We start from the raw sequence: 16,966 nt of genomic DNA, 5'->3' as shown, positions 1-16,966 counted from the left end.
AAAGACAGCTGTCCAAAACTAGACAGAAACAGAAACGTGAGAGTTCACACCTCCCACACCCTCAAAGACGTCTTTAATAATTTCACCCAAGCAGAAATAAAACAGATAATGGACAACCGCGGGTCCTCTTTTCACGTTCCTTTGTTTCCAGGTCTTCAGGCTGCTTTCGACACAGACTGGCTAGCGGGGAGGATCACCCCGGACAGCTACCGGAACGGCACCGAGGATGGCGCCCTAGCGTACAAACTCCTCATCCAAACCGGCTCCAAAAAAGAACCTTTTGACTACAGCCAAGTAAGAAGAGACGAGGCTTCGGTTGTTTAGCACGACGAACACCTCCGCATCTGATTAAACGTTATTACGTTATTTTGTAGCTGACTTCTCGCCGGCTGGTGGATGCAGAGGGTCTCATCCCCCCGGAGGTGTTTTATATTTACCTGACGGTGTGGGTCAGTAACGATCCTCTGGGCTACGCCGCCTCCCAGGCCAACTTTTATCCGCATCCCAGAGAGTGGATCCACGACAAGTACGACACCACGGGGGAGAATTTGCGCAGTAAGTCATCATGAGAAAAATCACATCATGACACATAGCCACTCAATGCACGATGTGACGACCTTATAAAGGTCAGATTCAGCCTTGAAATGCCTCTTTTATAAATGACGCAAAGTAAACATACAGTCAAACCTCAGTTTAGAAACGTCTTGGTTCTCCACCAATTTGGTTTTCGACCAAAAAGTTCTTTATGCCTCGGTTTACAACCGAAAATGGGTTCTCGATCCAACTGACTGCACCTGAACGCACCACTCAACTCTCCTCCTCTTCCTGAAACGTCACTTCCTCATGTCACGTTTCATTGCGACAGACTCATAAGTGTTGTTTAATAAAGTTTTTATTAAAAATCAGACGTGCAAATCGGACGTTATTCTCAGATAGCGTGGGTCAATGTGTTTCTATTGTTCAATCACGATTAAAAAAAAAAAAAACATTGATTACAATGAGAAATTTGCAATTTGCATTTGAAATTGTTCCACTGTGCAACTATTAATGTACCGATTTGCAAGGTGATGGTGGTGGTGTACCCCAAAAAAGCAGGCAGGCATGCCGGAGCGTGATATATTTGACAAATTGCATTAAATAAAGTCGGCAGGAACAAAATATCAAACAACAAATTCATCTGAACAGAAAGGTCCAAAGTAGCAAACAAAACCACACGTAAAACATGACAAGACGAAACAAACCTGACAGGGTGAAACAAACAATGGCCCGACACTGAATAATCGTGCCGGGAGTCATTTTAACTTCAACTGATTAAAACAACCAACAACTGTCCAACTGCAGGCAGTGCCCTACAGTGCTACCCGTTGGTCGCAAACCGGAATGTGACAATTAAAGGGTTTTTGAATCTGAAAATTTTCGGTTTTCGAACAAATCAGTTTTTGAACAGATTTCTGGAATGGATTATGGTAAAAAACCTTGTCTACAGTCGACAAATAAACAGGACAAAACACTTTGATCATGATTAATGAGACTATTTGTTGCATCCTTTCGTCCATTTTTGGCCCTATTACCTTGCCACAAATCGAAAAAATAACCTCCATTTATAAAGTAATAATAATAATAATATAATAATAATACATTTCATTTCTAAGTCCCTTTCAAAACTCTCAAGGTCACTTTATACTCCACTTTATAGTCACAGGATAAGTTAGCTAGCTAGCTAGCTAGCTAGCTAGATAACTAGATAGCTATAATAATACATAATAATACATTTAATTTCTAAACGCCTTTCAAAACTGTCATGGTCACTTTACAGTCACAGGATAAGTTTTTCTGTGGGTGAGCAGCGGCAGCCAGCGTTCACTCAACCCAGAAGTAACTCAAATAGATACAAAGCTGGCTAATAGATAGCTAATAGCTAGTTATAACTAATTGATAATTGGTAAGCTAACCAGCTAGATAGCAAATAGAGCTAGCCAGACAGCAAGCGAGATAGCAAATAGATAGATAGCTAGGTAGCCAGCTAGGTAGCCAGATAGCGAGCTAAATAGCAAATAGATAGATAGCTATGCAGCTTGGTAGCTAATCCGCGTACGTAAACCACAATAATAGTCATTATTCTTGACTTTTAATTTGAAAATACTGATGCAATTGCAGTTTGGCTCTTCAATTTAGTCCGCTAATAAATATCCAGACTGCAATATAGCGCTCATTGTAAGCTACTCCCTCCTATCTTTGCAGTTCCGGCCGCAGAGCCCCTTGAGTTCGCGCAGTTCCCGTACTACCTAAACGGGTTGCGGCAAGCCGGCGACTTTGTGGAAGCTATTGAAAGCGTGCGGGCCATCTGCGACGAGTTCAGCCGCAAGGGCCTGTTCAACTACCCTAACGGGTACCCGTTCCTGTTCTGGGAGCAGTACATTGGCCTGCGACATTGGTTCCTCCTGGCCATCAGCGTGGTGCTGGCGTGCACCTTCCTGGTTTGCGCTCTGCTCCTGCTCAACCCGTGGACCGCCGGCATCATTGTGAGTCATACTCTTGGTTTTGAATTTTTTTTCAGTACAGTGATACCTTGGCTGACGAACTTAATTGGTTCCTAGACAGAGTGTGTAAGGTGAAAAGTGTGTATACCAAAAATTAATTTCCCATAGGAAACCATTACAATTAAAATAATGCGTTCCCAGGTCCACATAAAACATAGTTTTCTACTTTCTAATTTTTTAAGCCTTAAAACTACACAAAATATACATTACAGTAAAGTCTCGTTATATCGATATTCAAGGGAGTCTGAAAAAATATCGATATAACCGGGACTATCGATATATCCGACCCTGTTTGCATGTAATTTTCTCTGTGTGTGCATAGAAATAGTATCGATATAACCGGGACTATCGATATATCCGATATTGATATAACGAGACTTTACTGTATTTTTAAAAGAAAGAAAACGCAATGACAAGTGTGGAATCTAAAAGAAAACTACAGTAGTTTCTTGAGGAATACTCCCAAGCAATTTCAGGAGTTATATTTATGTCAAGAAAAGGTGAAATTTGAGTTTGTTGATAGCTATTTTTATCAATCGATGCACGTAGGTTCGATTTGCATATTTGAAGTTACTAAAAAAGTCTTGTACTTTTCAAACAAGATTGATTATCAAATGTTTGGTTGATTGTAAAATATTTCTTTTTTTGTTTTCTCAAAAATAATAGCAAACAGGATATTTTCATGATTGACAAGTTGAAATATGCGTATTTTTTTAAGTATACTGTATCATTGGCATTGATCAACATTTACATGGTGTTTTTAGTCGAAGAAGCTGTTAAATGTCTGTTGGATTTAGTGCACATGGATCGTTAGCGCCTTCGTGAGGTGGGGGTTGTTGGAAAAGGTGGTGGGCAGGGTGCGGAGGGTCCAGTAGGATTTTCCACGCCCTTGTTTCGATTCTTGCGGTGTGTTACTAGGCTTTTCTGGTTTCAGAAGTTGGCAGATACGTTAGCGTTAGCTCCTTTTCCCTCCCGCTTGTCATCCCTCCCCACTTTGCTCTCAAACAGGTCAATAACGTCGTGCAACGGGGATAAGGGGGGGCGGGGGGAAGCGCGGGGGCTTTGTCATTCTAATATCGGCAGGGGCGGGAATGCAAAAAGAGCGAGAAAGACTTTACCCTCCCAAAGCTTCTACCTCCAACTCCATCATGGCTTTTTTGTCAGAGGGAGAACGAGAAGGCTCGGCGGACAGGACGGATCCGCCCAGTCGCGACCTTGGCCCGCTCGACCCATCCATCAGAGAGATGGGCGAGCCAGAAAAAAAAAAAACTCTTGAGTTTTTATAAAACGTTTCACCAACAAGCCGGTGAAACAAAGGCATGTCCAAAACCGGTGGAGGGGGATGGGCTGGACCACAACACGACTGTTACAGCTTCTGCTGGAATGTGTTTAATTGCACTGAAGTCACACACACACGAATACAAACATGCGCATGTCGACGCCGCGCATCCGCCCGCCTTTGAAAGCTTTCATTCAAGCCTGTATGTGGTCGAGCAGTAAAACGGCTTTTATTATTTTGCAATGTAACCAACAAGGAAGATCCCGGCGCGATCAAAAAAACTCTCAAAAAACGCCTTCATGTCCACGCTTGTACCACTGGAGGTCCAGAGGGGGTGAGGGGTCGTTTAGTTACACGTCGAGGTGGAGTAAATCCCTGTTCGCATGCTTTCGAGACATTTGGCAACAAATCGCAATCAGGATTTTTTTTTATATTTTTATATATATTTTATGTGTCGTAATTTCTGGAGATATGTTTGTGTCTTTTAGCTAGGTGTGTCGTCTGAAAAGTGCCTTGAGGAAAAAGCAGACTGTGGCTCCTTCTTTCATCAGAAAAAAAGTTAATTCCTAAATTATATGGGACTGGAGTTATATGAGCTCGAAATGAGGGTGGCTGTAAAAAAATACAATACATACATATTGGTTGAAATAGCGCTTTAACAACAGCTGAAACAGGTACAAAGCGCTAACATGGAAAAAAGGGAAATGCCGCCCCCTTGTGGAAAGGAAAAACATGGCCAGAGGTCATGGCCAGCGCTTTATCGGCACCTGAGCATGAAAAAAAAATCGAGAATGACCCTCTACATAATATTTTCAATTCCCTAATATATTTGTGAATGAGTTTAACATTTCCAGAGGCCATGGCCAGTGCTTTATCTGCACCCAAGCAATAAAAATCAGGAATGACGCTCTACATAATATTTTCAATTGCTTAATATATTTCTGAATGAGTTAAACATTTCCAGAGGCCATGACCAGCGCTTTATCTGCACCCAAACAAGAAAAAAACAAAACACGAACAAAAATCGGGAATGGCGCTCTGAATAGTATTTTCAATTCCCGAATACATTTGTGAATTAGTTAAACATTTCAAGAGGCCATGGCCAGCGCTTTATCAGCACCCTAGCAACAAAAAAAAACAGAACTACATTTTAACAACAGCTTAAGATGGACCAAAGCGCTAACATGGAAAAAAGGCAACTTCTGCCCTCTTGTAGAAAAGAAAAACATTGCCAGAGGCCATGGCAACCGCTTTATCGGCACCCAAGCATGAAAAAACAAAACCCGAACAAATTCGGGAATGGCGCTCTACGTCATATTTTCAATTCCCGAATATATTCGTAAATGAGTGAAACATGAGGAGCGCTATTGTCACCCTTTTGTGTCAATCACGACAAGCACCTCCGTGGGAGGAAAAGCAAAAAGCATGGCGAGCAAGATGGTGAAGTATTAGCCCAAAGGGCGTCGTAATTTAATGCCACACCGCCGAGACCCCGAGGTCAAAGATTGTGTGGGGTGAAAAGGCAAAAGAGCTCAACTCAGTCCCTCACGTCATCTTTAATCTTTCACGCCGTCTTGCTTTCATCGGCTCTTTTACCCTCAACGTCACACACCCCCTTTCTTTATTTTGGTCTGTCTTCAGGTGTTTATCCTGGCCATGATGACGGTGGAGCTTTTCGGCATCATGGGTTTGATCGGCATCAAACTCAGCGCCATCCCTGTAGTCATCCTCATCGCTTCCGTGGGCATCGGAGTGGAATTCACTGTTCACATCGCGCTGGTGAGTCCACGTCGGAAGAAAGTTGTTGTGCGGTGGTGAGCGTATATACCGCCTTAATCCACTAGTTGGCGTTCCACGGCTGTGAGCAGTGTCAAAATAAAATATACAGTGGGACCTTGGCTTACGAACTGAATTAGTTCCCAGACAGAGTGTGTAAGGTGAAAAGTGTGTATCCCAAAAATTAATTTCCCATAGGAAACCATTAAAATAAGAATAATGCGTTCCCAGGTCCACATAAAACATAGTTTTCTACTTTCTCATTGTCTAAGCCTTAAAACTACACAAACTATACCTTATTTTATGTATAATAAATATGCTATGTTATTATGATTAAATAAATAAGCTGTACTATACAATAAAGTCATTTTATTTACCTCGTTAATGACTTGATGGAATGGAGTGTCCGGTTGCCTCAGCGTTAAACACTTGATGAGGAACGTAGCCTTCTTCTTTCACCATCTTGAGGAATGATCCCTTGTTGGTGCTTTCTCTGTGATAATTGTATCTAGTTCTTCATCAATTATGATCTGTTTAGCTGGGTTGATAGCTTTTTGCATCAAGTGTACAGATGACTTGTTTTATTTTAATCTTCCAGTCTACACTCTGCTTTTGAATTTTCAAAGTTGAAACGAGTCTAAATTTCACCGTTTTCTATCAATTTTCTAACCTTTTTTATGTTATTTCTTTTATTTTTCACTTTTGGTTTTTTGGTTTAAAACTCTGTCATCTCCCTTTCGTGTGTGTGTGTGTGTGTGTGTGTGTGTGTGTGTGTGTGTGTGTGTGTGTGTGTGTGTGTGTGTGTGTGTGTGTATGTTTTTTCGGCAGTTTTTGTGCGATCGGCAAGATTTGCAACTCATTTCTCTCCTTTCCCTCCCTCACGCCGCTTTTTCTGCGGCAGGGCTTCCTGACAGCCATTGGCAGCAGAAACAAGCGCTCGGCCGTGGCTCTGGAGCATATGTTTGCCCCCGTGGTCGACGGTGCCATTTCCACCCTGCTGGGGGTTCTAATGCTGGCGGGGTCCGAGTTTGACTTCATCATGAGGTGAGATGCGAGTGCACGGATGTGTGTGTGTGTGTGTGTGTGTGTGTGTGTGTGTGTGTGTGTGTGTGTGTGTGTGTGTGTGTGTGTGTGTGTTGTGTGTGTGTGTGTGTGTGTGTGTGTGTCAAAAACGGAGACATTTCCTTTTCTAATCAATATAATCAATGTCTGCTTTTTTTTTTTTTTTAATCGGGATTGAACAATACAAACACGCCTGCTCACAATGGAGGCTAATGCGTCGGTCACAATGAGACGCGACACAATGAAGTGAGTGTACTGCGAAACATTTGTCTGCCGAACATTTATTTCCCATTAGAAACCATTAAAAATTAGAATAATCCGTTCCCAGGTCCCCATAAAAACTAGTTTTCTACTAAATAAGCTTTAAAACTACACAAAATACACTGTATTTTATGTATGGTAAATGTGCTATTGTATTGTAATTAAAGAAATAAACTACTATATAATAAAGTCGTTTTATTTACCTTTGTTGCCTCTTGATGATATCCGAGTGAAGTTGCCGTGCTTTCTCGGCGATAATACCCTCACTCACACTGTCCCCTAGTAGCTGCTTTTCGTGAATCCAAATCAACAGAAGTTTTTCAACCTCTTCTATTGCCTCAGACCGTAGTAATGATCGACTTAGCGTCCTGGTGCTTGGACGCTAAGTCACACAAACGCACACTTGTTTGTGTTTTTTGATTATCTCCTTTTCTGCTCAACCGTAATTCTTTTGTGTCCTCTTTGGCAGAACACTAGCCTGTGGTGGAGTCTTTTTTGGTCCCATAATAGCAAAAGTACTACACTCGATAACAAACCACGTATGCACTCCAAGAAAGGGGTGATTAAAACTAGTCTGCCAGCCACCGTGGCGCACCGTGTGATTTGGTTCGTTTGCCAAAAACTAGTTCGTATGCCAAGATTATATTCTCGCGAATTTAATGTTTTTAAGGCTAAAATTTTGTAAGCTAAAGTGTTCATAAGATGAGTTATCACTGTATAAGGAAGTGAAGGGGAGTCGAGTGATGCATTCAGGTACTCTCAGTTTGCTCGAGAACTCATTTTCAGTTGCAAACAGGCATAAAAAAACAATTTACCGACTTCCCACCAGTGGTGCGCGTCTCCGACACCCTACGTGTGTTTACCTTGTGAGAATGTTTGGCTAAACGTCGGTGGTAGTGGTGTGGAGCTACAGTTGTCTCGCCTCGCCCCCTCGTCTCTGTAGCAGGCCTCGTTGGTGGGGGGTCTGGATAACACGCGGGTGGCAATGTTCTACCACCATTTACGCATTCACACGTCAACAAACATGCACCTGGTTCTGTCACTCCGGACACACACGCACGCACACACACACATCCATCTGTCCGACCTCACAACAAATGGGGTAAACATCAAGGGTGTGTTAGCAGCTGCTCGTAAACATGCCGAGTGGTCGCCTACTCACCGGGTGGTGTCTCTCCTTCTCACACATGCACTCATGCACACGCATACGAGGGAATCTGGGGAAAAAATTGGTGGTCCCCCCCACCTCCGTATTGTACGGAAGAGGATTAGGGCCAAGTTGAAATATATATATTTTTAAAGATGGGCTATTATTCTGAGGAAAAAAGTCACAAATATGCGAGTTTCAAACTCGCAAATTTGCTAGATTTAAAGTCACAAATTTGCGAGATTTAGAGTAGCAAATTTTCTATATTTAAAGTCGCAAATTTGCGAGATTTAGAGTAGCAAATTTTCTATATTTAAAGTCGCAAATTTGCTAGATTTAAAGTCACAATTTTGCAAGATTTAAAGTCACAAATTTGCTAGATTTAAAGTCACAGATTTTCTAGATTTAAAGTCACAAATTTGCTAGATTTAAAGTCAAAAATTTGCTAGATTTAAAGTAAAAAATTAGCTAGATTCAAACTCGCAAATTTGCGAGATTCAAAGTCACAAATTTGCTAGATTTAAAGTCGCAAATTTGCTAGATTTAAAGTCACAATTTTGCAAGATTTAGTCACAAATTTGCTAGATTTAAAGTCACACTTTTGCTAGATTTAAAGTCACAAATGTGCCAGATTTAAAGTCACAAATATGCGAGTTTCAAACTCGCAAATTTGCTAGATTTAAAGTTACAAATTTGCTGGATTTAAAGTCACAAATTTGCGAGATTTAGAGTAGCAAATTTTCAAGATTTAAAGTCGCAAATTTGCTAGATTTAAAGTCACAATTTTGCAAGATTTAAAGTCACAAATTTGCTAGATTTAAAGTCACAAATGTGTTAGATTTAAAGTCACAATTTTGCGAGATTTAAAGTCACAAATTTGCTCGATTTAATGTCGCAAATTTCCTCGATTTAAAGTCACAAAATTGCTACATTTAAAGTCACAAATTTGCTAGATTTAAAGTCGCTAATTTGCGAGATTTAGTCGCAAATTTGCTAGATTTGAAGTCACGAATTTGCTAGCTTTAAAGTCACAAATTTGCTACATTTAAATCACAAATTTGCTACATTTAAAGTCACATATTTGCTACATTCAAACGACCAAATGATGTATCTCAAACCTCGAAACTTTTTAAAAAACGTTTAAATCTAGCAAATTTGTGACTTTAAATCTAGCAAATTTGTGACTTTAAATCTAGGAAATTTGTGACTTTAAACCTAACAATTTGTGACTGTAAATCTCGCAAATTTGTGACTTTAAATCTAGCAAATTTGTGACTGTAAATCTCGCAAAATTGTGATTTGCGAGTTTGAAACTCACAAATTAGCAACTTTTTTCCCAGAATAATACCCCATATCTAAAAGTATATACAGTAAAGTCTCGTTATATCGATATTCAAGGGAGTCGGAAAAAATATCGATATAACCGGGACTATCGATATATCCGACCCTGTTTGCGTGTAATTTTCTCCGTGCGTGCATAGAAATAGTATCGATATAACCGGGACTATCGATATATCCGATATCGATATAACGAGACTTTACTGTATATTTCAAACTGGCCCTAATGCTCTTCCGTAGTATTGGATTCCATTGTTGAAAAAAAAACAACCAAAAAAAAAAGAGTTAGCTTGCATTTGGGCCACCAACAGTCACGGCTGGTCCCGTGTTTGTGTGTGTGCGTGCACCCGTTTTCGACCAATTTCATGGTCAGAGTGGTGGGAGGAAAAAAAAGAAAAAGGCAAATAGCTCAATGTTTTTCAGCTGAATGTGGTCTCCGTCCGTCCCAGAACCCAAAACCACAACCTTGAGCTCACAGACTGAAAGCGGGGGCCCTCCGTGACATAAAAAAAAGCCCAGTTTGTCTACAGAAAAGGGAAGAAAGAGAGAGAAGAAAGGTTGGCTTCCTTGCATCCAGATGGAGAGGAAGAGATGCATAAATGTACGACTTTTTACGCTCCAGAAAAATCCGTAATATCGAGAGAACATTTTTTTTAAACAGTTCTCCGAATAAAGGACAAAGCTGTTGATTTGTCACTCACTGTCAAAATTTGCCAAAAAAAACAGAGAATCAAAGCACTGGAAATGGAAACAATCCAATGGGGTCATTCGGAAGAAGGAAAGTTGACTAGCTTCATGCTAACATATAATAGAGAATACCTTAGACAGGCTAAAGGGAATTAGCACATGTATGTCTGTGGAAGGCTCTCAGTCGTACAGGAGTGGTCCATTCGAGGAAAAGGTTTCTTCAGCCGTCATCTGTACTTCTTTGAAATAGGTAGTAGATGTATGTTTTTAAAATTCTGGCAACTACAAATGCTCCCCAACTTACGAACGAGATACGTTCCGAACGGTCGTTCGATAGGTGAATTTGTTCGTAAGTTGCTTCAGGTCCTGTTTGGAGCATATTTGCATTTTCTCTCTCTCTCTCTCTCTCTCTCTCTCTCTCTCTCTCTCTCTCTCTCTCTCTCTCTCTCTCTCTCTCTCTCTCTCTCTCTCTCTCTCTCTCTCTCTCTCTCTCTCTCTCTCTCTCTCTCTCGCTGTCTCTGTGTCTCTCTCTCCCACTCTCTCTCTCTCTCTCTCTCTCTCTCATTTTCTCTCCCATTCTATCTCGCGCGCTCTCTCCCGCTCTCTCTGTCTCTCTCCTCTTTCTCTCATTTTCTCTCTCTCTCTCTCTCTCTCTCTCTCTCTCTCTCTGTTTCTCTCTCTCTCTCGCTCACTCGCTCTTTCTCCCACTCTCTCTCCCACTGTCTCTTGTCTCTCTCTTTCCCCCTCTCTCAGTCTCTGTCTCTCTCACCCTCTTTCTAGCTCTCTCTCTCTCTCTCTCTCTCTCTCTCTCTCTCTCTCTCTCTCTCTCTCTCTCTCTCTCTCTCTCTCTCTCTCTCTCTCTCTCTCTCTCTCTCTCTCTCTCTCTCTCTCTCCTCTTTCTCGCTCTCTCTCTCTCTCTCTCTCTCTCTCTCTCTCTCTCTCTCTCTCTCTCTCTCTCTCTCACTCTCTCTGTCTCTTTCGGACCCTCTCTCTCTCTCACCCTCTTTCTCTCTCACTCCCTGCTCTCTCCCTCGATCTTTCCCTCGCTCTCTCTCCCACTCTCTCTCTGTCTCTCTCTTTCTTTGTGTCCCTCTCTCTCTCTCTCTCTCTCTGTCCCTCTCTCTCTCTTTCTTTGTGTGCCTCTCTCTCTCACTCTCTCTCTCCCTGTCTGTCTCTCTCTTTCTCTCTCTCTGTCTTTCTCTCACTCTCTCTCTCTCCCTGCCTGTCTCTCTCTCTGTACTTTCTGCTAGCATTTAAGTGATCGCTCTAATTTTCTCTGTAGTTCTTTCTTGTGGCACGCACACCCCCACCCTGCCTCCGTTAGCCCCACCGAGACACGCAAAACAAAAAAAGCACAACAGATCATGGACAAAAGTGTTCTCGTTGAATCAGCCGTGATGCTTTGTGAATATCGCTGCGTGTATCTGCCGCTTTAAAAGTCCCTGACCTGTTGCCTCCTCAGGTATTTCTTTGCTGTACTGGCCATCCTGACCGTTCTGGGAATGCTCAACGGCTTGGTCCTGCTCCCGGTCCTCCTGTCCATGCTGGGCCCCCCCGCCGAGCAACCGGCGCCCGACGACGGCGGCTGCCCGGCGACGCCTTCGCCCGAACCGCCTCTCCCTCCGCCGATGGGTCACCACGGTTACTTTGCGGACCACCACGACCCCCGCCGCGCCTTCTCGGAGACATCCGACTCGGAATATTACTCAGAGATGACCAGCACGTCGGGCATCGGCGAAGAGGATTACAAGTACTGCGACCGCAGCGCGTACAGCGTGCCGCCGCCGACGACGACCTCGCATATTCTTCTGGAAGCTAGCAAGAATCCCAGTTTCCCTAAACTCACGGTACGCATATTTAAACACACTATTGATCATTTCTTTTTATTCTGATCAAAACAGGGGTGCTGTTTTGTTTTTGATTCGGGAATGTTTTGTTGAAACTTGTCATTTTTCTGGTAGGTGGTGAAGCCGCCCAGGGCGACCGGAACACGGATCGAACCCTCAAATGACTCCTCCCATCACGCTCAGTCGCAGGTGACATGTTGGGAAGGATCCAAGAGGGACCAACAGCAGCAGCCAAGACCACAAAACTTACCTGGGGACAAGTCTTGGCGGACTCACCAGAACGGCCCCAGACTACAAAGCGGTCGAGGACCTCAGCCAAACAGGACTAAAGGGCCGGCCAACTATGGCAATCCCGTCGGCGGTGGGCCCGTTACCATGGTGACAGCCACGGCCTCGGTGACGGTGGCCGTGCATCCCATCCTGCCGGGGGCTGCGTATCAGGGCTACATGCACGAAGGCTTCGACACGGACACGGAATCGGACTGCTTTGAGGCCACTAAGAGGACTAAGTTTTATTCGTGCAAGAGAGACTCTTTAGAGCTGCAGGATGCCCAATGTCCGCGGGATCCTATGACGCAACACAGCAGACAAGGTAAGATTATTATTATTATTATTATTTATGTATTTACACCACAGACAAAAATCACACAAAAAAAACAGCACTGAAAAAAAGTCACCAAAACTGACTGTGGAGATTGTTTATATTCCATATTTTCTGGTGTATAAAAGGCGCACCTCAAGTATAAGTCACACCCCTAATGAATGGTGTTATAATAATAATAATAATAATAATAATAATAATAATAATAATAATAATAATAATAATAATAATAATCATCATCATCATCATCATCATAATGATAATAATAATAATTTCCTTTATACGCGTCAAAACTCTTAAGGGCACTTTATAGTCACAGGATTAAGCTAGCTAGATAGATAGGTAGGTAGGTAGGTAGGTAGGTCGATAGATATATCGATAGCTTTAATAATACTACTAATACATTTAATTTATAAGCGCCTTTCAAAACTCTCAAGGTCACTTTACAGTCACAGGATAGGTTTTTCTGTGGGTGAGCAGCGGCAGCCACACTCGCCAGCATTCACTCAACCCGGAAGTAACTCAAATAGATAGACAGCTAGCTAGTTAGCTAGATAGCCGTATAACTAATAGATAGCCAGCTAGAGAGCTAGCGAGCTAGACAGATAGCTAATAGATAGCAAATTGATAGCCATCTAGGTAGCTAGCTAGATAGCCAGCCAGGTAGTAATCATAATAATAATCATCATAATATAATATAATATAATATAATATAATATAATATAATATAATATAATATAATATAATATAAACATGTCAGGTATTTCAACACCTACACTGTCTGTATGTAAAGAATCTGCTTAACATTACATAATATAATATAATATAATATAATATAATATAATATAATATAATATAATATAATATATAGCTAATAGCTAGTTTGCTAGCCAGCTTGTTAGCTAATAGATAGTAAATAGATAGCAAATGAATTATGCTAAGATGACTGTCATAAGGTAAAAGGTATTTTCTAACTGTTTCCATATACAGGATAAGAAGCACATTCAATGAATGAAAAAACATTTTCCAAATATAATATGTAAATATATCAAAGTTTTCCAAATATAAGGCGCACCACATGTGCTGACAGTAGCTGCGAGACCAATATGACTTCACATATAAGGCGCACCTGCATATAAGGCACTCATTTTCTGAAGAAAATCAAGGCTTTTGGGTGCGCCGGAAAATATGGTCCCTTCTGCCATCTAATGGAAAAATCAATCATTGTTCTGCTTGTCACTATACGTCGCCGACATGAATAGTGAGCAAAGACATTTCCATTATAATAATTTGCTCTTCTCTCATGTTATTTTTTTCAGGCGGTTCCATAATCCAGGAGACCAGAGTACCAGAATCCTCCGCAGACCCGTCATCTGGAAATTGTACATAAACACCACATAGGATTTATTTGAAGGACATTATGTAAATCTATGAGTATATATTTTAATACAAAAAAGAGGGAAGCTATTTAAAAGAGCACTGTATAACTTTGGGTATACTTGTGTACATTTTTTTGTTGCAGTAGCAGGGGGAGAGGGGTTGTTTTTGTTTTCTGGGCTCCCTGCATAGTGTGTAGAATAAGAAAATGTACTATATGTGCAAAGTGTTCACACAGAGTGAGATCCTATTAAGATATTAGCTTATGGAACATACATGGACAGTGTTTTATTTCTATTTTTATTGTTACCGTATGTTTTTTTTGCTGCTATACAGTCATTTTAAGTGATTTGCCTTAAAAAAAATGCAGTATCCCCTCTTCCTCCCCTTTAATGCCACACACACATATATGCACAAATACAACATACTTGTCAATCTGCGAGACGCTGTGACCTTACTAACGGCTCCAATTTCACATGTAAACATAATAATAATAATACATTTCATTTCTAAGCGTATAAGCATTTCTAAGTCACAGAATAAGTTTTTCTGTGGGTGAGCAGCGGCAGCCACACGCGCCAGCGTTCACTCAACCCGGAATTAACTCAGATAAAAAGCTAGCTAGCTAGCTAATAGATAGCCAACAGATACCTAGCTAGAAAGCTAGTCAGTTAGATAGTGAATAGATAGCTAGCCAGATAGCTAATAGACAGCAAATAGCTACCAAATTATAATAATTAAAATAAACCATTTCATTTCTAAGGGCCTTACAAAACTCTCAAGGTCACTTTACAGTCACAGGATATGTTTTTCTGTGGGTGAGCAGCGGCAGCCACACGCGCCAGCGTTCACTCAACCCAGAAGTAACTCAAATCGATAAAAAGCTAGCTAGTTAGCTAATAGATAGCCAACAGATACCTAGCTAGATAGCCAGTCAGTTAGATAGTGAATAGATAGCTCGCTAGATAGCAAATAGCTAACCAGATAGCTAAAAGATAGCAAATAGCTACCAAATTATAATCATTATAATAATCCATTTCATTTCTAAGGGCCTTACAAAACTCTCAAGGTCACTTTACAGTCACAGGATATGTTTTTCTGTGGATGAGCAGCGGCAGCCACACGCGCCAGCGTTCACTCAACCCGAAAGTAACTCAAATAGATAAAAACCTAGCTAGCTAGCTAGCTAATAGATAGCCAACAGATACCTAGCTAGATAGCCAGTCAGTTAGATAGTGAATAGATAGCTCGCTAGATAGCAAATAGCTAGCCAGATAGCTAAAAGATAGCAAATAGCTACCAAAATAATAATAATAATACTTGTTTTCTTGTGAAAAAATCGAACAGAATACGGCGAAATACGTCTGGTTGACAGGTATGATACACACACACACACACACACACACACACACACACACACACACACACACACACACACACACACACACACAATAGATTGTACTGTGAGATCTAACAGATTTTTTTATTTTTAACAATGTGCCTTCATCGTTCTTGTCAATGCATCATCCAGAGTTCAGTATTAAGTCCTTTGCAGTTTTGTCTACTTGAAGGTTTTTTTTTTTTGTTATTTGTGGCTGCACCTCACATTTCACATCATGGGAACTATAAGGGAGTCTTTTTAAAATCATTTGTTACCCCCAATGGAGTTTTTAAGCTATTACTGACATTTTTGACAGAGGTGGTTCAAGGTGGATGGAGGGCTTGCTAGCTAGCTAATAGTTAGCTAATAGTAAGTGATAACAATAGTGCATTTTGTTTATGGGCGACTTTTTGGGCACTTTGCAGTCACAGGATATGTTAGATAGCTATCTAGCTAGCTAGCGATTTGACTAGATAGCTATCTGGCTAGCTAGCTCGCTAGCTAGATAATGAAATGTATTGTTGTTATTATTATTATTAGCTAACTATTAGCTAGCTAGCTAGTTTTCTAGCTATTTGAGTTACTTCCCGGTTGAGTGAACGCTGGCGCGTGTGGCTGCCGCGTGCACACCCACAGAAAATCTTTATCCTGTGACTGTAAAGTGACCTTGAGTGTTTTGAAAGGCGCTCAGAAATGAAATGTATTATTATTATTATTATTATTATTATTATTATTATTATTATTATTTAACAGCCGCTATGTTTTTTTTTTCACCCATTTTTATTTTCCCCCTATATTTCGTACATTGCAGAAATGGTCTTTTCACTGCCGGTGCCATTTGCAGGGAAGATCTTTTCTGTCTTTCAAATGGCAGCTTTTGGTTTATTTACATTACAAAAAAAAGACAGAAAGAAAGAAAAAGAAAGTGTTGAGTAGGTACTGTGCAGTTGTGGAGAATTAAAAAAATAAATACAAAATGTCACCCTACATAAGCGCCTTTGGTTGGAGGAGTTTAAGGCGAGGTTGAGGGGGAAGTTCGTGCATTGTTTGTAGTTCAAAAAAAATGTTCATGTCATGCCATATAAATTATTTATATTAAGATTTTATTTTTGTAGTTTGTACAGATGTTAGTATTTAGACTGAAGTTCTATTTTTAAAGAGTAAATATATATTATATATAAATATATCTATTTGTTGCAGAGTTTTTTTTTTCTTTTCGTGAGTATTTAGGAAAGTGGGGGCTCGTTATTGTTGTTTTGGGGCAGTCGTTGAGCAGCATGAAGGTGTTAACTTTTACACCTTGTTTTTTTGTTTGTTTTGTATCTTCATGCCTCCTCCTTTGTCATTGTCTATGTCTAAAACACTGTGACTCCCGGAAACTATGCTCAAGAAAGCCCCTTCCCCTTCATCCTTCTCCTTGTATGACCGCTGTGTTCTCTCATCTGCTCTAGAAAATGAACTAACAAAAATCAATAAATTCCATTTCAAAAGGAGTTGTGTCATGGGTGTCTGTGCTTGATTTGGTTGATGATCCAGCTGGGGGTAGTGGGCGTTTCCCTCCACCTGGCACACCTGCTTCCTGTTGTATTTAAGCTGCTTTTTTTTGGTCACTGTGTCGTCTTGAGTTGGCTTGCTGCTTTTGGTCAAGTGAGTTTTTGAGCCATTTGGTT

At 41.0% G+C, this 16,966-nt stretch overlaps 1 protein-coding gene across 1 annotated transcript in view; it reads left to right on the top strand.

Moving 5' to 3' along the window:
- The window catches only part of ptch2 (patched 2), a 49,049-nt gene extending 32,260 nt beyond the window's left edge, over window positions 1–16,789 (top strand). The window contains exons 16-23 of the mRNA XM_089008241.1: window positions 152–294; window positions 375–555; window positions 2,242–2,522; window positions 5,461–5,598; window positions 6,497–6,639; window positions 11,553–11,937; window positions 12,052–12,529; window positions 13,858–16,789. Coding sequence (XP_088864367.1) covers window positions 152–294; window positions 375–555; window positions 2,242–2,522; window positions 5,461–5,598; window positions 6,497–6,639; window positions 11,553–11,937; window positions 12,052–12,529; window positions 13,858–13,928 — 1,820 coding nt within the window. The 3' untranslated portion in view covers window positions 13,929–16,789. The remainder of the gene's footprint in view (window positions 1–151; window positions 295–374; window positions 556–2,241; window positions 2,523–5,460; window positions 5,599–6,496; window positions 6,640–11,552; window positions 11,938–12,051; window positions 12,530–13,857) is intronic.
- Window positions 16,790–16,966: the final 177 nt, after the last annotated feature.

This window comes from Hippocampus bargibanti, linkage group LG11 (assembly GCF_051943395.1).
Source record: "Hippocampus bargibanti isolate YZ-2025 linkage group LG11, ASM5194339v1, whole genome shotgun sequence".
Taxonomy (NCBI): Eukaryota; Metazoa; Chordata; class Actinopteri; order Syngnathiformes; family Syngnathidae; genus Hippocampus; species Hippocampus bargibanti.
This window is presented reverse-complemented; position numbering and strand designations above follow the sequence as displayed.